Here is a 17587-nt window from a genome sequence, read left to right on the forward strand (position 1 = left end):
GGGCTGGAAAATTGTCGGTGACGGCATGGCTTGGCTCGGCCCGAGCTAACCTTACCCTGTAAACTCGCTAGAACCCCCACTTCAACAGCCTGTAGCTTCCTTCCATCAAGCTTAAAAGCCTGTATTATGCTTCTAGGATCCATAATCTACCGTCGTGGTCGTAGGTGCTTTATATTATATTTATGTCGAAGCAAAATACAAAATGTATCGCTCGTAAAGGACATTATAAGCAACCCAAAGTGGAACACAAACTATCTCACAGCAAAAACCTTACTCGGTCTCAAAAACCATCCCAGAATCACAAATCCACTAGCAGACATACACGTCCCTGTAAAGATAACCAAACTCCTGAACCTCTCAACACCATAGACATTTAACCTAACATTCCTCTCTAACAACGCCGCACTAATCGGACCTGCCAGTACGTTTCCAATGCCCTGGAGGAAAACCAAAATAGCATACGTAGCAACAACAGCAGAAGGATCATCACTGACAGCCTTTCCCATCCCAGCTCTCATAGCTGCGAATGCGTATCCGAAGAAGCCGTATATGATACTAAAGAGTATAAGGAGACCGAGAGATTTCGACATTCCCCAAACAGCAAAAGACCCAATGGTTGCCATGAAAGAACAAAATATGGCGAGGGTGCTGACTGAGAGTTTCTTGTCCGAGAGGAAACCGAACGCAAATTGGCCGATCAATTGGGCCAGCGCCATGATTGCAAGAACTAAAGCTCCTTGTGTGGAACTAAGGCCTATTGCTGTTGCGTAGGAAGGGAGATAGAGAGCTGGGAAGAAGAATCCCAGGCCTTGGATTAAAGTTGATACGCCAAAGATCCAGAAGAGTGGTTTTCGGAGGAAAGACCAGTTTGTCTTCGCAATAGCGCTGCGTTCAGAAGGTGGAAGACGTCCTTTGAGGAATGGGATGAGAGGTCCGGTGAGTAGTGCCATTGCGACAGCGATTGCTCGCAATGTTGTCTGGTATCCGTACTTGTTCAGCATAGCGGAAATGATGAACGGCATAATGGCCCCCGATGCTCCTGATGCGCTGGCAATGAGTCCTAATGCCATTCCTTTCCTTTGAACCCACCATTCGTCGACCATGGAGATTATTGGATAGGTCAAAGTGATGAAGCCAATACCGTACATGATTCCTTGGGTTGCAATGAGGGAGGGGACCGTAGTAGCGAATGAGCCAGCAACAAGCCCACCGAGACAGACTGGCCATCCGATCCAGATTTGTAGACGATGATATTTTGGAAAACGTTTCGTTACCATTGCTGAGATAGGTGCTCCAAGGTAGGAAAGTCCTTGAGCTAGAGTACCAATGAGTGCGATTTTTGAATTGACGCCTGCAAATTGAGGTAGAGTAGAATAATAATCTTGGAAAACACCAAAGGAGATTGGAAAACCTTTTGATCTTAGTGCTGTAGTTCAAGAGCAAGGCTCATCGACTTACCCCAGAGTAAAGCTTCGAAGATAAAAGCAGCTATCAACACTTTCCAAGCATCAGGTCCTCCGTCTACAGGCTTCAATTGTTGAATTACAATATTTCGTCCCTCGACATCTTGAACACCGCCATTGTTATCAAGTATCAAGCTTCCGTCTGCCTCATTTGAAGTCGTCCGCCGATTCCAGCCGTCAAGCTCAATGTTTCGCTGAGAGGACCTAGAGTTGTCCATTTTAGGAAGGTGGGGTCGTTATCACGTGTGGGACCAACTCTCTCCGAAATTGCTGTTTGATTGCTTGACCCTTTGAAAGTGTATATTTGCGTTATAGATTTCCCTGTGGAATTGATGCCAATATATAAAGCTCCATATTGGAGAATAGCTTACAAACTGAACGCTTTTCGTCGGATCATAGTGGATGCCATTCGCTAGCCCCACCATTCGATCAGCGCCGGCGCCCTGAAGATGACACTCCGACAGCGGCCAGCACTTCACTGACTTCAGTGCTACATGACATTTGCAAAGCAAACGACAGAGAACAAAGTTCTCAGTCCTTTTCGAACGGATGGAGCCCTGCTTGCGTTGCGTAGCCGCGAGGGAGCGGGCAGATAAGAAACGGAGGCAAGCTGACTGAGATGTTTGACCAGTCGTCAATTTTCCGTCCGCAGATGCACCGATTTTCCGTCTCCAGCCAATCAGCGATGAGTTCCTTCTGGACGTCGCACGTTGCTTGAGTTGAGATATAAGTTGCGATTCCTCAATGGAAAATCTTCATCTTCTATCACATTATTCTGTTCTGGATCTGCTTTGAGATAACTTTGAGATTGTTTCAAAAATGGGTTTCTTGAGCTGGCCGTATGTTGAAGGTCAGTCAGCATGGGGTGAAATGACATCGTCAGCACGGTTTGTCACGAATTTTCCTATAACGGAGTTCTGCTAATGTTTTCTCGAGATTCTGTGAATTGGTGATTCGATATCTCGCTCGTTGAGCCGGATTGAGTCTGACTTGTCCAGGACTTTTACCTGACATCGTATATTGCCGAATTTATCAACACCGCAACTAGTCTTATGTACTGTATGTTGTCCCTGAAGCTCTCGCAATATATTTGGCTTACCATCAGTGTACCTGGGCTGGCATGGCATCAAAAACACCAAGCGAAACGGAAGAGACAAAGTTGTTATCTTATGTTATGCAATGCTCGCCAGCGTGGGACCAGGATCAATGGCATATCACACGACTATAAAGTACAGTGGCCAAATGGGTAAGTAAATCACTCAGGAAAGAAAAAATCTACGGCTAACATCTTCAAAAGTTGATGAGTTTTCGATGATGTATGCAACTGCATCAATACTTTATGCTGCCCTGAGCGTAACACTTGGCCCGGAGGCTCGCAGATTCCTCGGCATTTCCGTTGCCTGCATTGCATTTTCTGCCTCTTTACTTCATTATTGTATCGACTATACGCCTGGGTTTCAAGGCGTCTTCGGTTTGATGGTTTGGACGGTGTTCTGTCAGTGTGTATGGTTAGTGAGCACAAAAGTGACAGATCGAGATGCCGTGAAGGACATGAAGGGTCTTGCGCTATACGGAGCAGGTAGGGAGCACAGGATAATGGTCTCAAATCTCGCTAACATATTCCAGTGACGTTTGTTGGAGGCTATGTGCTCTGGAGGATTGATAATCATGCATGTGGAGCGCTTCGCAGCTTCAGAGATATTGTTGGCATGCCTTTAGGATTTGTCACAGAGTTGCATGGCTGGTGAGCAAAGTCATCCTCCTATAGAGCTAGTATTGCTGATACTAGTGTCAAAAAGGTGGCATATCTTCACAGGACTTGGTGTCTACTACTACGTCGTATTCATCGAATATCTTCGTTTGTACATCAGAGCACAAAGACAACCTGGCGGCAGGAAAACGCAAATTGTCTTGGTCTGGCGAAGCACATTGTCCCTGCCTCATATCGAGACAACGAAAGAGAGGGAAGAATAGCTTTGGAGATGAGACAAGCTTAATGCCATTACTCGACTGCTTGTTGATCGTTCGGGCCACATGACACAGGGGGAAAAGCTATATCTGGTATCTATTAGATGGCGAAAAAGCTGGACAGGATGCAAGGAGTTTTTGGATCTTTAAATGGACAGCCTCACGTGAAGAGTCGTGTGTACCAAAGAGAAGTTGAAGTTGGAGAATCCCTCATACGCACACACAACAACCCCTGCAAGAAATTTACTTTTCACTGCTCCTTACATGCTCAAAATCCCAATTATTACTTTTCATATTTAGTTTCTGGCACAAGGGATCCCAAACTTTCAGCATGGAAGCTCACGAGACAAAGGCTGCACGCTCGGTTCTCTGAGGAAGTATTCTCATTAAATTCTCAACTCCCATTAAAGAACTTATTCACCAAAGGCATGAACTGCGAATTCTCTGGACAATTCCTCCATTCCTCAAGCGTACGGTGTTTCGGATCATCATCTGGATATCGCTTAAAGCACGCCGAGTTCTCCACCGCCCACCTCTCTAGTTGATTCCAGTCACGGCATTGCTTGCGCGGCTGCTTTTCCGGAACTAGCGGGGTGGCTTGTCCGCTGCCTGCTGGTCGGAGCGTGTCGTCTGCTGAGCAGATGGCGTTCTCCCTTAATGCGTCCAGACAGTGGATGTGATGGTGCATTGGTGTCGTTTGTGGGATCCCTTGCTCGAATTCTCGAAGGGCGCGGTAGATGTACATCTAATGTTGCCATTAGTCACGGAGATTTGGAAATTTCTTTAGGGGCGCAACGAACTAGGCAGTGCAGGCTGTGATAGCCCTCGAGCATGTAAATGTTCTTGCTCTGGTCCCACGGGAAAGGCTGTGTTCGGTACAAGCCCATCTTTTGGCTGTAGTCGGCGTCGACGACGACCATGCCGGTGTCGGGACTAAGTTCCGTCCACAGCATGTCGGCGTGTGTTGTGTTGTCGCTGCTCCATTCTGTGTTGGTTACGAAGTTTCTTGAGATTCCTCCAGTCACGCCAGCTGTGATAGAGGTTGGCAGTTTTCAAGGTCGAAAAAGTGTGCAAACTCACCATGCTTTGAACGCTCAGAAGCAAAATTTTGGAAATACCAGCACTGGAAGATGTTGATGGAGATTGATAAGATTAGTAGAGAACATGTTAAGATACTCCTAAATGTCCAAGTTGATCTGTTAGAGTGTCGGGGAGGAAATTCTATCTCGTAGTCCTCTTCGTTCATATCTTCCAAGAGCCGATTTTCTTCCATACTCGGCTTCATGATTGTAAAGTGAAATTTGAACAGCTGTTGGCAAAAAAGCTTTTCGAGAGACAACACACTCAAAGAACATGGAAGGGCCTAGGGTTCAGGAAGTGAAAGGTAATTGACGTACAACTACTGAGGTTATCTGCGTTACTGACCGAATACTATAATTGCTTGTTCACCTGCTGCATCGGGCTACAGCATTTCCTATCTATACACGGACGATCCCGAGCATTGCCACATACCTAGGTATCTAGGGGACTTCGGCACTTGGAGCTAGTACGCATGCATCTGTGCCTCTCTGGTGCGGTGCCGATCTTAAGTGACAATTCACCCAGGGGAAGATGCAATGCAAGCGCCGCATGCGCCGTTAAAGCAAAATTAGTTACGAGAAAATGCACTTAACGCTTCCCGGTTCGTAATTTTTCGGTAGGATTTGAGATATTAGCATAAACAGGTTGTGTGAGGCGGGAATCCACTAAATGATTGACCCTGCAGGAACAAACCTTCTGGTTCCAACCTGTATCCCATACTACGCCGATTCGACAGAATGATATCGCACCCCATCGTAGCAGCAAATTATTTTGATAATTCTTGTGGAGATAATTGCTTCATGTCGAATTCCGAAGAAAGTCATTAGAAAACTCTTCTCGTTCACACAGAAGAAGTAGCAATGTCTTCGTACGCTAAATACAGTGTTCTAAAAGAAGAGGAATCGCCGGTTGACATTGCTGCCTCCAGACCTCCCTGGGGTGGCAGTAGGCACATGGCTTTCTTCTTCATTTGTTTACTCTTTTCAAATATCCTCACTTTCATTATCTCAACTAGATTTTCAGTAGGCTCTTGTCAGCCTTTACAAGATTCTAAAACACTTTTTGGTATTATCCCTTCCTCTTGTTCCTAGCTACCAGAAGCTGATCAGTCTCGACCAGCCAAATTAGAACGAGACGTTCCAGTGCCATTTGAAGAAAACACCCCCTTCACTGATTCCAATCAGACATTGGCTACCCAGCTCTGGGAGGATATCAATATCGATGCCGGCATGGTCGCTCTCCCGGATGACTTAGTCGAATTGCATGGTCTTCGTGAAGCGCAACGTTTCCCTTGGGACGACTCACGCAGTATATATTTGCTCAACGGATACCACAACTTACACTGCATTGTAATATCCCCCTTTCTCCTCAGAAATTTTCGAAGACTGAGTTACATTCAGCGCGCCATCTACCTGTCACTTCAAGAATTCTACCGCGGTGACGAGCAGTCGCGCTCCTGGGGCCATGTTCTCCACTGCGCAGATGCTATCCGCCAGGACATTCTATGCAATGCTGATGATACGCCTCGATATTCGACAGAGAGTAAGAGACCGGAGTCCGGTGTGGGTCAAATGCGGATGTGTCGAAGCTGGGACAAGCTTGACGAATGGGCGGAGAAGTATAATAGTTGTTATGCTTATGTGAATCAGACAAGTGAGGATCTACCTGAGATTCAGAGATTTGTGTATTGTCCAGCGGGAAGTCCGTGGCGAGAGAAGGTTGTTGAGGTTTTTGGGGAAGAGGTGCCGTTGTATGAAGATTTGCGGAGGGAGGCGAGATGAATCATCTCATAATGACATCGTATTGCAGATCAGGACAATTGTACAGATTAGGGCTTGCTTTTCCTTGTCTGAAGGGGAGTCTTTTTTGTAAGTACTTACTCCTTTCACGTCCATCTTTGTACTCGGTATATCACAGGGGTATCGCAGGTCAGTTGGGTCACCCACATTGAGATCAGTTTGCAGCGAAACCAATTATAAAGAGACTTTATTACTCTGAATTATCCAAACTCTAATACTTGGTCACTGCCACCCACCATATCTTTCCTAGATGTTCTAACCTATGTCTCAGTATATCTTAGTACCCAATACCCATGGCAGCATGCTCAGCGCTAGTCTTATGCCCTTCGAATATCTCTCCAAGATCAGGAACGTTCGCCCCCTCAACCGCCTTGAAGTTGACTGTCCGCTTTGAATATCCAATCCCCATGGCTGCATGCTCAGCGCTCGTCTTATGACCCTCAAAGATTTCCCCAAGGTCGGGAACCGCGGCGTTGGCAACGGGTTCGAAGTTCACTGCTCGACTTTCTGGTCACGGCTGAGTTAATGGATATTGAATAGGAAGATGTGAACTACCTGTAATTGAGGTTGGTGCTGCCATCGAAGTGGTGAGGAGCACACTAAGCGTAGTGATGAAGAAGAAACGCATGTTGAATTCTTTGTCACTCTTCGCTGTTGGTATGATTTGGTGAGTGATGGAACAAAGATGAAACTTTTCGATGCTGTAGAATAAGAAGTGCTCTTGCCGGGAATCTAGCTACATAACTTTGATTCTCTACAACAACCCTTGTCCTTGAAAAGACTTGAGCAGCCCCCAACGCAGATCTAGAATGTCGCCGACAGCGGGATCTCATTCTCCTCCTGGGAACCTTGCGAGATATTGACATCAGCATGACCAACATCTGATTGTGCGCACATCCCTGTGAAGTTGGTATGTGGTTAAAGTCGCTGGTACTAGCGTTACTTTGGCGGCAAAGTGTGACTTTTGAAGGATTCTAAGAGAGTCCTTCCAGTGAAAATAGACAATAGTATGTAGGCTGACAAGCTCGCTGTGTCCTCGAGGCGCAACCGTCTCAACTCTACCTTTCTAAAGTACCGACATGAGAAGTTAAACCCTTTCCAGAGCCGGTGCAATCATCGGCATGTTTTTGATTGATTGGGATGCTGTGTAGTGGCGCAGATTCAGGGACTGGAAATAAGCCACCCGCAGTTGCAGATCGTCTGATGTGCAGGAAGTACGGCTGCTACCTACCTAGGTAGGCAATCAATTTTACTTTCAACATATGCAGGCTTCAGTTTTTTTATATCTAGTGTTCTAATTTTAAGATTCTGGCAAAAAGATAGAATCGATAGTTCAGGTTTTGCACAGCACAGAATGGAACAGAACTTGAAGACAGATGCTGCCATGTCTCATATGATGTCCAATTATTACAAGAGTTCTGCCGAGATGGTCTAACAGTTGCACTTTTTCTTTCCCTAAACATCATCTATTATGTGTATAAATATGTTAAAACTCCAAAACAACCAGTCTACCGTAAATAATCAAGTGTATCATCTCACACCTCAATGCTTTCTTGGCGGAAAGTCTTCTGCACTTGTATCGCGCTCTCATCTGACCTGCTGAAATCGAAGCTTTCCATGTCGTGCATAGCGCAACTCTCAACCTTAGAGTTCTTTTCTGGCCTTGTGATATATTCGATAGATGAGCCGCCATTAACATGCGATCTGGAGCTGCTCGCCTTGGAAACGGAGGCTTGAGAGCCCCTAGATGGAAGGGAAAAGGTACTCTTGATGCTTCTCAAGAAGTTTTCGAGGTTGATATTATGAGTGAGAACTTTCATCGTCGGAAGGCATGCTGCAACGATAGCGGTCCCAGACTCAACCATAGTCCAGAAGAGAATGAGACTGATGTCCTTATCACCATCAAGAGCTGGGGTAAATCCAACTGTCAAATTTTAGCATGATTCATCATTTCCAGAAAGTCTACCTTACTTACCAACAACTACTTGTATGAATATTGCCATTCGCACAATCGATGCGGCAACAGCGCTAAGTCTTGTTAACCCAAGATACCAAAAAAGATACATAGAAGGGTGGCATACAATCCTCCCAACAGAAATATGCTCATGACCATGATCTTTCTAGCTGTGTCAAGGTGCAGCTTAAGAATCTGGATAGTAGTTAGCAAAGCCCGGAGCCTGAGTTAGGTGAAATTACCATTGGTATAGGGATTAACAGAATTGCGATATCAACGATAGCATCGGAGACTCCAATTGCTATTTGATCGTTCAAAGCGTTCGGGCAGTATTCGATAATTTCGACCACAGTACTCCATTCCTTTTCGATATGTGTTCCACAATAGAAGAGGAACACAAAGAAGAATGCAATAGTCCAAGCAACAATAACGCCACAAATGATTGAGGAGGCCCATGAGAACCAGGACTTGTTATGCGTAACAAATATCCGACGATAAAACATGACGACACTGAGTTTGATGCATCCGATACAGATAACGGACATGAGTTGGCATATGAATTGAACCTGAAATGCATGTTAGTGGAGTACCGTTTTCATAGCATCCGTACTACACCTTTTCTGTTAAGATGATCTGTGGTGTCAAGAAGGTAAATTCGAGTTCAGGTGGAGCGCCAGCAGGCAAGCCCTTGGTATCGCCGAGTCCATGTCCTCTTGCGCCTGTAAGAAGTAAGTGCTGTCTCGAAGATATTTGAAGGACATTTGATTACCAATGATAAAAGCAATTCCCATTCCAATGATAATCGCCTGGCAGAAGATTAACACTGTTCCAAATATCGAATGACCAGATGATCAAGTTCGACTTACCAGAGCCGGAAGGAGAAGCAAGTCATCAGCCAGAATCTTTGCTTTCTGCTTCTGGCGAACGTAAAAGCGAAGGCATACGAATATGATGCTCAAAGTTGGGAATAGAGCCCCAACAACTATCATAGACCTCTCGTTGATGTAAGAAACATCTATGGGAGACTTCATATGAGGAGCCGCATTGGGACTAGATGAATTTGTCGACATTTTGAGTTGTATGGAGAATAAGGTGATGTGTGACAAATGGGTCCAACAACCAGAAGTACTGTTGAGAGAACAATAATAAACGGGAATTTCATGAAATACTGACCTTCCAAATAGGAACTTCACATTGTCAAATCAACCATGGACGGCAAGATGCACAATGTGCCCACGCCTCCAATGTACTGAGCCGCGACTCGAATGCGACGCAGTGGCAGGCCAGTTTCCTGTTGCCGTTAGCAGCCAAGTAGGATTCTCAACTACATGGTACATGGGAATGCAGCGTGCATAGCAGACTCCCTGCTACTTGGAGAAAGTTGCGAGATAAAGCCTAGGTCGTGCCACTTCATCCTTCCGCCGCTGGCTTGCAGGCCCCACCTCCCACGAAGTTCTCTGCATGGGGAAGCTGCAGGCGCTCACATTTATTTATCCACGACCAACGAAAATCTGGGAAATTTCCGACCGATTGCGTTGGCTCACGTACAGTACAGTAATGTTTACCGAGTGCTTGGGTACGTACCAACTAGGTTGGTCGCTCCTGTTACAGGAAATGTTCCACGCTCAGAATTCTCGTTGAGCTGCCCCTAAGCTTCAGGTCGTTTTTACAACAGGTCATTTCTTCTTGCTCTGAGCCAGGCTGCCAGCCCCCTATTCTGTGCCCGCCTTCTCGTCATTTTGGACACAGTATGGGCCTAATATCGCAAGTTATTGCCCTTGGGGCGACAGCCTTAATCCTATACGTCGCGATCACCAAGCTCATCGACAAGAGGTCTTACGAGCGCAAGAAGCAGCAACACGGCTGTGGTGAAGCTGTTAAGTATCCACATAGCGAGCCATTCATTGGCATAGACCTTCTCGTCAAAGATGCAAAAGAGCATACGGCCTGCATTTACCTCGAAGAAATTCAGCACCAGTATGCCATCTATGGCAAGACACACGAGGTTGTTTTCCTTGGAAAGCGTATGATTCGGACTATGGAGCCAAAGAACATACAAGCAGTCCTCGGTCTCAATGCGAAAGACTACGGACTACAGCCACTTCGAGAGGGTCTTGCCGAGCCATTGTTTGGCCATGGGATCAATACGACAGACGGCGAATATTGGCAATACAGTCGATCCCTGATTAAACCTACCTTCTCACGAGTAGAAATCTGCAATTTAGCTTCTCTGGAGTTTCATTTCAAAAGGTTATTAGAGCTACTTCCAAAGGACGGGGCCACAGTTGATTTACAGCCTCTCTTTTCACGGCTGGTCTGTAAATCACGTCAAAGTTTGCTATGATGCGTCTTGTGCTAAGATCTCTTCTAGTTCCTTGATACATCTACTGAATTTCTCTTTGGAAAATCGGCTGATACCCTTCTCCCTTTACCGGCCGAAGAGGGAGAACTCTTCATCAAGTCTTTCGACTACGTGATGGAAGGCCTTGGCAATAGAGTCAGATTGGGTCGTCTCAAGTTCCTTTATCGAGATCCGCTCTGGTTTGAATCTGTCCGTATCGTGCATGCATTCGTCGAAAAACACATCGATGTAGCTCTCGAAGGAGAAAAGCAACGCAAGATGAATGGAGGCACGGAAGACGAAAAAGATCATCGCTACATCTTGTTAAACGAGATGGTCAAGCAGACACAAGATAAGCTGGACCTGCGTTCCCAGATTCTCGCAGTCTTCATGCCGAGTCGTGACACGACTGCTTTTCTCGTAGCCAATATATTTCATGCACTGGCTCGGAATTCCACCATTTGGACTAGACTTCGGAAGGAAGTAATGGCAGTGGGGAGCCAGCCGCTTACATTTGAGCTTTTGAAATCTATCAAGTACTTGCAATGGGTCATCAATGAGGGTCAGTGCCTCGTTCTTCAAACTCCTTCCGAATATTCTTGCTGACTGTCATGGAATAGCCCACCGAATGTACTCCATCTCCGACAACAACCCACGTTGTGTTTTGGCTGACTCTATCCTCCCGACTGGTGGTGGACCCGACGAAAAATCCCCGCTGCTGGTCCGCAAGGGCGAGTACATTAATTTCAACATCTATTGTCTGCACCAGGACGAAGACATCTGGGGGCCTGATGTTGCCGTATTCCGTCCCGAGAGATGGGAAGGTTTGAAGCCGTTCTGGAGTTTTATTCCATTCGGTGGGGGTCCACGGACCTGCCCGGCGCAGCAGTTAGTGAATACTGAGGCTGCGTACGTGACGGTTAGGATGATGCAGGAGTTTGCGAAGGTAGAAAGTAGGGATGAGTATCCATGGACTGAGCAGTGGCGAATCGGCCCACACAGTAAGTACGGGTGTAAAGTAAGCTTAACGCCAGCATAAGGGATGAGTCTCTGTCTTGAGAGAATATCCCACCAAGGGAGAGTGTGGATGGGGCAATACCAACTTGACACATAAAACTCTCTCAGTCTGCAAAAGCTCATATAAAAGCATGTTCTACATCCTACAAATATATCTCTAGAAAAACTATTTAATATCCAGATGGTTGATTATGATATACTTGGAATCTTTTGAAGTGTCGTCGTGGGGATATTTTGGTGCACAGGTCACACTCGCTTTGGAAGAGACAGTTGTGGCATACAACATCTCAATGCTTTCTTCGTCTGTGAGGAGTCTACCCCGAGCTCAGTGCCGTGCTTTTCATACCCGATCTACAATCTAACAGAAACTATCATTGGGTGGTACCTTGAATGAGTAAAAATCTGAAGAGCTTGAATTAGTGTTCTGCAACCCTCGATCACTAATCCAAAAAGCTAGGCATTTTCACCAATTCTTCCATGTTTGGCAAGCCTTGGCAAAAACATTTACAATAACAGGTCGTTTCCAGAAGCACTGGAATAGTGACATGGTCTATGGTTGTTCACATTGTAGGTTCGATGTAACGGTCGCGCGAAGATCCGCTAATGTACCTGCTTGAATGCTTCGATGAGAATCTAGATCGTCAATGTCAGCAATTCATTAGTCTAGTCTGGGCATCAGAGAAGATGCATACACGAGCTTCCTCTTGCGGACTCGGCCCGCGCCGCGCCACATATGCACGCCATACGCCCCGCACGGGAGTCGCGGATTGACTATCATCTAAAGATGGAAGTTAACGCTTTTCTTTTTGGAATGCATACAGCTTTGTTTGAGTGATCTGCGATGATATGCGCCGATCGATCGAAACTATATCATATAGGATGCGTATTGTAACAGTAAGCTGATTTACCCGTTGGACAGTATTGTGATCTAATTGGCCATTTCGTATGCACCACTTGCGATCTACAATCCCAGTGCCTGTCAAATGCAGTTTAGCCAAGGTTCACCAGGCAGTGAACCCTCTAACCAACATTATGAATCCCATGCATATTCACGTACTGCACAGGCTTCGCAAATTCTGGTTGTCAATTCGGGTTTGTGATAATCTTTGGACCTTGCATAATCCTAATATAGTATAGAACTTCATCCCCGTTTCGGCATATTTAAGCAATTATAGCCGAAATATTGAGGGGCCATCGCCGAGGTCTGCTCCGAGGCGCAATTAGACTTCTCATCTAACATTTCTCCAACACAGTACAGTACAGTACAATCTCTCCTGCTGCGCCTCCAACTGAGCTTTGTGAACTCCCGAGCTGTCCTGCTGTACCAACTCCACAGCCTCAAGTCAATATCCAAGAATGAAGTGCCGCTGTCACAGTCGCACATGCACATGCACATCTCACAATTGGACTTCGAAAAGACCATGAAAATATCTATCATCTGTTGAAGAGTGCGGCAATTCTACAGAGCCCCACTCTGCTACAGATGACAATCGATTGCATGCTTTCTCTTTTTCGTCAGTAAAACTCCATTTTGCTTTTGAAATTAGCCCAACAAACTTAGATTAGACGCTGACCAGAATCATCAATAGCTGGATATCCCACTGCTCCAACATGAAAGCCATTTCTGCTAAAGATATGTTTCCCAGCGTGCTCTCTGAGCATGAGATAAAAACGGAGAAAGAAGAGCGGGAGGCAGATCTTGAAGGCCAAGTTGACGAAAGAAACGCATCCGTGACCACAACTCTCCATTCTCTCCCCCTTGACCACCACAACGAGGATATCACAACAGAGACGAGACCCCCATTCACGATGGGATCTGAGAATGGTGATAGGTCCCATTCAAACCTGGAGACCACGCGGACAAAGTTGCAGACCACTGTCATCATGCTCTGTCTTTGCTCCTCTGTATTCCTCGCTGCCCTTGATATCACCATCGTTACGACAGCTCTCCCTACCATATCAGGACACTTCGGCTCCAGTGCAGGTTATACCTGGGTTGGTTCTGCATACTTGCTTGCCAACGCAGCTAGTACACCATCTTGGGGAAAATTTTCAGATATCTGGGGTCGAAAGCCCATCCTGCTGTGCGCCGTGGCGATATTCTTTATCGGAAGTCTCCTCTCTGCTGTTAGCATCAGTATCAGCATGTTGATTGCTGCTCGAGCTATACAGGGAGTTGGAGGTGGAGGGCTAATTGTTCTGGTCAATATTGTTATTGGTGATCTGTTCAGCATGCGGAGCCGCGGGAAATATTTCGGAATAGTTGGACTGGTTTGGGCTTTTGCATCTGCAGTTGGTCCATTCTTGGGTGGCATTTTCGCACAAAAGGTCAGCTGGAGATGGTGCTTCTATGTCAATCGTAAGAACCTCAACTTCGCATTGTCTGAGCACGTACTGAGTCCTTATTGAAATAGTGCCAATCACCGGATCTGTCTTCGTCCTCCTCTCGGTTTTTCTGCAAATCGATAATCCTAAAACACCTGTCTTGCAGGGTCTCATAGCCGTTGATTGGGCAGGTAGCCTTGCAGTCGTAGGCGGAACGCTTATGCTCCTCATCGGCCTTGAACTTGGAGGAATTTCATATCCATGGGATTCTGCGACAGTAATCTGCCTAATACTTTTTGGCATTCTGCTCATGGCGATTTTTCTTTTGACGGAAAGGAAATTCGCTCGTTATCCTATTATGCCCTTACGACTTTTTGATACTGTATCGAAGATAGCCGTCTTTGGAACTTGCTTTTGCCATGGAGTTGTTTTCATTGCGGGCACTTATTTCATGCCGTTATATTTCCAGGCTATACTTGGGGCTACCCCTTTGTTGTCTGGGGTGTATTTCTTTGCCTTTGCTATTTCGTCTTCTCTGGTCGGGATGGCGACGGGCATCTATATTAAGACGACTGGGAATTATCTCATACCTATTTGGTCCGGGTTTGTTTTGACGGTCATCGGTTTTGGGCTTTTCATCAACTTTGATGCGAAACCCGATTGGGCGAAGATTATCTTGTTCCAGATGATCGCTGGTATTGGCCTTGGTCCGAATTTTCAGAGTCCCCTTATAGCGTTGCAAAATTTTGTGGCCCCTGGAGATATTGCGGCTGCAACGGCGGCTTTTGGATTCGTCCGGAATCTTTCACTCTCTATTTCGGTCGTAGTGGGAGGCGTCGTATTTCAGAACGAGATGCAAAAGCACCATTCTTCACTCAGCGGTGAGCTCGGCAGCCAGGCAGCGAGCGCCATAATAAGCAGCTCTGCAGGCGCTACCGTGAACATCGTCAAACAACTCGCTCCCGCTCAACAATGGATCGTTCGTCAAGCTTTCGCTGATTCTCTGAGGTCCATGTGGATTATGTACGCTGCATTTGCTGCTGTTGGTCTTATTATGAGTCTGTTCATCAGCCATCAAAAGTTGAGCACGGAACATAAAGTGACGAAAACGGGGTTGGTGGAGGAAGAGGCTAAGAGGAAAACCCTGCAGACGAAAATCAACATTTCAAATGATGTGTAAGTGTTGATAGGAGACACTTCTCTTCCGAAAGTAACAATGTAAACTCAAGCAACTTTTTCAGGACTTCTATTTCCATGGCTGCTGGCCTTCCCGCTAAGCTTGGCAACTGTGACTCCGCCTAGCACATCCTCATTATCGCACCAATTTGAATCTCCTGCGATCAGGGACTAAGTCTTTCGGATTCTGTGCAACGTGTACAAGCGGGGAACATCTTGACTCGACTCAACAGCACCTGAAAAAGTCTCAGGGAGACGTCTCAATTTCCTGTGGCTCGTCCCTCCTGAACAGGTTGTCACTTGTCAACAAAGTATCCACACGTTGTATCCTTCCGAAGACTGAACAGTCTTATGTGAAGACGTTAAGGTACAAATGGTCCTCGTCTAGACACCAATTATTTGTATCTCCAAGAAATGGGTCGTGCTCTTGAGCATCGGAGAAGTCAAAGGCCTTGTTGTGCTCGTGGGTAACGACTTGGGCTTCCCAATCCAAACACAGAGCGCTTTGCGAGTTTGCAGACTCCCCTTGCGCTCGAAGTCGATGCTGCAATTCAGGAAACTCTGTGTCAATATCTTGTAGCAAGATATGCGCAAGTCTTATACGGGGCTTGAAGGATTCTAGTTTATTTAGGAGGAAACGCAGCGAACGCTTATATGAAGGCTGCGGGTTCACAAGCCAAGAGTTGGCAAAAGCTGCAACTGCACTGTATATCGAGTATAGGGTCAGAAAGTGGTACTAGAATCATATCAGCACGAGTGGGAAGTCAATACAGTATTGGGGCTCACAGAACGTAGATCCCAAGAATTGGTTATTTCTAAAACATTGGTGATGTTCGTGGCGGCTTCGAGGCATTGTTTGTTGTCAGGCGGCCAGCTTTCAGGCAAGGGTACATTGTCTTGAGCCAAGGCTCGTGCTGCTATATGCAAGGTAATTGTTGATGTCGATGTTGCCGTATGCAAGTAGGCAAGGCTAGGGTCCAACAGAGAAGTTTCAATACCCAAATTTTTGGGGACACGATAAACGGTGCCCAGGGCGGTCTGAAGCAAGTCTGATTTCGAATGTAGGTCGTTATGTAATGACTCCGTAGCGTCGATGTGCATTTCATACTGGTCAAGACTTCGAAGTTTGGATATACTCTGACACAAGAGGATTACCAAGGCTGCGAAGCTGCACAGTGGTTGGTTGATTGTTGTGGTGGTGAGAGCGTCTTGCAAGACTACATATCTCTCTTCGAAACTTTTGGCGAAAGCATCATCAGACGCTGGCAAGTAAGTGTAAATCTGCATGTATTTTAGTGTTTTGGTTGCGCTGGCCAAAGTGAAGCCTACATCTTTCTCTTGGATCAAGGTGGGAGAACCAGTAGAAACAAAACAGTATCGATCAAGCAAGAAAGTGTGCCAAAATGCCCTCCTCTTGGTTTCTGCTTCGGTAATGACTTTGGGTGTACTGATGGATTCGAGTGAATGACGAAATTGTGATATCCCGTCGAGCCGGTGCAATTTCATTACTTGGACTAATCGGACAGCTTTCGCTATGCTTATCCAACTCCTGTGAAAGAACCCTTGATGGAGCTCATAATAGGATATGAGTATAACTGCTTGCGCCTGAGCAAGAGTGACTCGATCAAATCGACGATCCTTGAGTTCTGCTTCTTCGAGTTTCTGCCGAGATGAGTAGTATAACTGCTCGGACCAACCAGTATGCACTTCAGAATTTAAAGCACCCAATGCCCATATTGCATGTGTCAAATAACATGGAGTTGTAGCTTTCGATTCCATATAACTTCCTCGATGGATCAAGCTAATGACAGGATGCACGAAATCAAAAAATGCTTGCTCTCTGGATAATGTGTCAGCCCAAGTCGTTGCTTGGTGGGAGTGCATACAGCGAGCGAATTGTACTTGAACTTAATGCAGCTAGATCATCAATTTGACGATAGAGTGATTCGTTGGGACTGAGATTCATAATTTGTCCACTATCTTGGCTTGTTGACTGCAGCAACTGCTCCACGTTGTCTGCGTCCAGTCAGGTGACAGCCACCGAGGATGAATAGGTATTGTACTCACAAAGACGGTTTTCAAGCTGATTCACCCGTGAGGATTTCGAGACTGATTTCGATACTCGACCATCCGGAACACAGATGTACTGACACTCGAAGCCAAACTTTTGGCATGATCCACAAGGGTTCGCCCTATCGCATCGCAGCTTCCTTTTTCTACAAAACGCACAGGCTCGACGACTTGTCTTGTTCTGCCTCTTATCCATTTTATAGCAAAAGACGGAAAAGGCAGAATTGAAGGGACTTGACGCTTGCAACTAGACCGAGGTGATTTGCAAGGAGGCAGCAAGAAATGAACTATTTCAACTCGGCTAACTACTTTGGGAATAGCTCGTCTTTCTCAGGATTCGAATAAGTTCTTACTTGCATTCATCAAAGCAACTTGTTTTCTACTTGTTTTGTAC

General features: G+C 46.1%; 9 protein-coding genes across 9 annotated transcripts; 4 read left to right on the forward strand and 5 right to left on the reverse strand.

The window, feature by feature from the left end:
• Positions 1-102: 102 nt before the first annotated feature.
• LY89DRAFT_642085 (MFS general substrate transporter) lies at positions 103-2036 on the reverse strand. The gene is made up of 2 exons (XM_018211740.1): positions 1459-2036; positions 103-1411 (listed from the first exon to the last, which is right to left on the reverse strand). Exons 1-2 carry the CDS (start codon positions 1679-1681, stop codon positions 252-254), a joined length of 1383 nt encoding a protein of 460 aa, XP_018073504.1. The 5' UTR covers positions 1682-2036; the 3' UTR covers positions 103-251.
• Positions 1960-3665, forward strand: LY89DRAFT_683082 (alkaline phytoceramidase). Its single transcript, XM_018214633.1, has 7 exons — positions 1960-2350; positions 2400-2412; positions 2462-2522; positions 2569-2709; positions 2761-3042; positions 3090-3207; positions 3263-3665. Exons 1-7 carry the CDS (start codon positions 2283-2285, stop codon positions 3435-3437), a joined length of 858 nt encoding a protein of 285 aa, XP_018073505.1. The 5' UTR covers positions 1960-2282; the 3' UTR covers positions 3438-3665.
• A 160-nt stretch (positions 3666-3825) lies between these two features.
• On the reverse strand, positions 3826-4716 carry LY89DRAFT_667145 (uncharacterized protein; the record flags this gene model as incomplete). Its single annotated transcript, XM_018212956.1, has 3 exons — positions 3826-4176; positions 4232-4461; positions 4512-4716. 3 exons carry the CDS (start codon positions 4714-4716, stop codon positions 3826-3828), a joined length of 786 nt encoding a protein of 261 aa, XP_018073506.1.
• A 739-nt stretch (positions 4717-5455) lies between these two features.
• On the forward strand, positions 5456-6244 carry LY89DRAFT_612685 (uncharacterized protein; the record flags this gene model as incomplete). Its single annotated transcript, XM_018210635.1, has 3 exons — positions 5456-5576; positions 5631-5860; positions 5912-6244. Coding segments are annotated over exons 1-3 (675 nt in total), but the record flags the coding sequence as incomplete, so codon positions are not given.
• A 259-nt stretch (positions 6245-6503) lies between these two features.
• On the reverse strand, positions 6504-7023 carry LY89DRAFT_683084 (uncharacterized protein). The gene is made up of 2 exons (XM_018214634.1): positions 6866-7023; positions 6504-6817 (listed from the first exon to the last, which is right to left on the reverse strand). Exons 1-2 carry the CDS (start codon positions 6936-6938, stop codon positions 6588-6590), a joined length of 303 nt encoding a protein of 100 aa, XP_018073508.1. The 5' UTR covers positions 6939-7023; the 3' UTR covers positions 6504-6587.
• Positions 7024-7708: 685 nt separating this feature from the next.
• LY89DRAFT_780163 (uncharacterized protein) lies at positions 7709-9607 on the reverse strand. Its single transcript, XM_018222360.1, has 7 exons — positions 9131-9607; positions 9034-9070; positions 8880-8983; positions 8507-8830; positions 8392-8459; positions 8286-8338; positions 7709-8234 (listed from the first exon to the last, which is right to left on the reverse strand). The coding sequence occupies exons 1-7, from the start codon at positions 9332-9334 to the stop codon at positions 7846-7848; spliced, it is 1179 nt and encodes a 392-aa protein (XP_018073509.1). The 5' UTR covers positions 9335-9607; the 3' UTR covers positions 7709-7845.
• A 211-nt stretch (positions 9608-9818) lies between these two features.
• Positions 9819-11768, forward strand: LY89DRAFT_683086 (cytochrome P450 alkane hydroxylase-like protein). Its single transcript, XM_018214635.1, has 3 exons — positions 9819-10578; positions 10636-11167; positions 11226-11768. The coding sequence occupies exons 1-3, from the start codon at positions 10015-10017 to the stop codon at positions 11642-11644; spliced, it is 1515 nt and encodes a 504-aa protein (XP_018073510.1). The 5' UTR covers positions 9819-10014; the 3' UTR covers positions 11645-11768.
• Positions 11769-13470: 1702 nt separating this feature from the next.
• Positions 13471-15085, forward strand: LY89DRAFT_540405 (MFS multidrug transporter-like protein; the record flags this gene model as incomplete). Its single annotated transcript, XM_018208160.1, has 2 exons — positions 13471-13981; positions 14037-15085. Coding segments are annotated over 2 exons (1560 nt in total), but the record flags the coding sequence as incomplete, so codon positions are not given.
• Positions 15086-15472: 387 nt separating this feature from the next.
• Positions 15473-17430, reverse strand: LY89DRAFT_780166 (uncharacterized protein; the record flags this gene model as incomplete). Its single annotated transcript, XM_018222361.1, has 5 exons — positions 17191-17430; positions 17010-17139; positions 16453-16963; positions 15910-16404; positions 15473-15859 (listed from the first exon to the last, which is right to left on the reverse strand). Exons 1-5 carry the CDS (start codon positions 17387-17389, stop codon positions 15473-15475), a joined length of 1722 nt encoding a protein of 573 aa, XP_018073512.1. The 5' UTR covers positions 17390-17430.
• Between the last annotated feature and the right edge of the window lie 157 nt (positions 17431-17587).

Source organism: Mollisia scopiformis (genome assembly GCF_001500285.1).
Source record: "Mollisia scopiformis unplaced genomic scaffold LY89scaffold_8, whole genome shotgun sequence".
Classification (NCBI taxonomy): Eukaryota; Fungi; Ascomycota; class Leotiomycetes; order Helotiales; family Mollisiaceae; genus Mollisia; species Mollisia scopiformis.

Bases quoted from the DNA above. Each gene is read 5' to 3' on its own strand.
- LY89DRAFT_780163 (XM_018222360.1), bottom strand. From the start codon at position 9,334: ATGTCGACAAATTCATCTAGTCCCAATGCGGCTCCTCATATGAAGTCT. The intron at 8,460-8,506 runs GTAATTTCACCT...ACTACTATCCAG, and splicing joins TGTTAATCCCTATACCAATG to ATTCTTAAGCTGCACCTTGA. The intron at 8,235-8,285 runs GTAAGTAAGGTA...AAAATTTGACAG, and splicing joins ATTCATACAAGTAGTTGTTG to TTGGATTTACCCCAGCTCTT.
- LY89DRAFT_642085 (XM_018211740.1), bottom strand. From the start codon at position 1,681: ATGGACAACTCTAGGTCCTCTCAGCGAAACATTGAGCTTGACGGCTGG. The intron at 1,412-1,458 runs GTAAGTCGATGA...TAAGATCAAAAG, and splicing joins CTTCGAAGCTTTACTCTGGG to GTTTTCCAATCTCCTTTGGT.
- LY89DRAFT_683082 (XM_018214633.1), top strand. From the start codon at position 2,283: ATGGGTTTCTTGAGCTGGCCGTATGTTGAAGGTCAGTCAGCATGGGGT. The intron at 2,523-2,568 runs GTATGTTGTCCC...GCTTACCATCAG, and splicing joins CGCAACTAGTCTTATGTACT to TGTACCTGGGCTGGCATGGC. The intron at 2,710-2,760 runs GTAAGTAAATCA...CATCTTCAAAAG, and splicing joins AAAGTACAGTGGCCAAATGG to TTGATGAGTTTTCGATGATG.
- LY89DRAFT_683086 (XM_018214635.1), top strand. From the start codon at position 10,015: ATGGGCCTAATATCGCAAGTTATTGCCCTTGGGGCGACAGCCTTAATC. The intron at 10,579-10,635 runs GTCTGTAAATCA...GATCTCTTCTAG, and splicing joins AGCCTCTCTTTTCACGGCTG to TTCCTTGATACATCTACTGA. The intron at 11,168-11,225 runs GTCAGTGCCTCG...GTCATGGAATAG, and splicing joins GCAATGGGTCATCAATGAGG to CCCACCGAATGTACTCCATC.
- LY89DRAFT_683084 (XM_018214634.1), bottom strand. From the start codon at position 6,938: ATGCGTTTCTTCTTCATCACTACGCTTAGTGTGCTCCTCACCACTTCG. The intron at 6,818-6,865 runs GTAGTTCACATC...AGCCGTGACCAG, and splicing joins AGCACCAACCTCAATTACAG to AAAGTCGAGCAGTGAACTTC.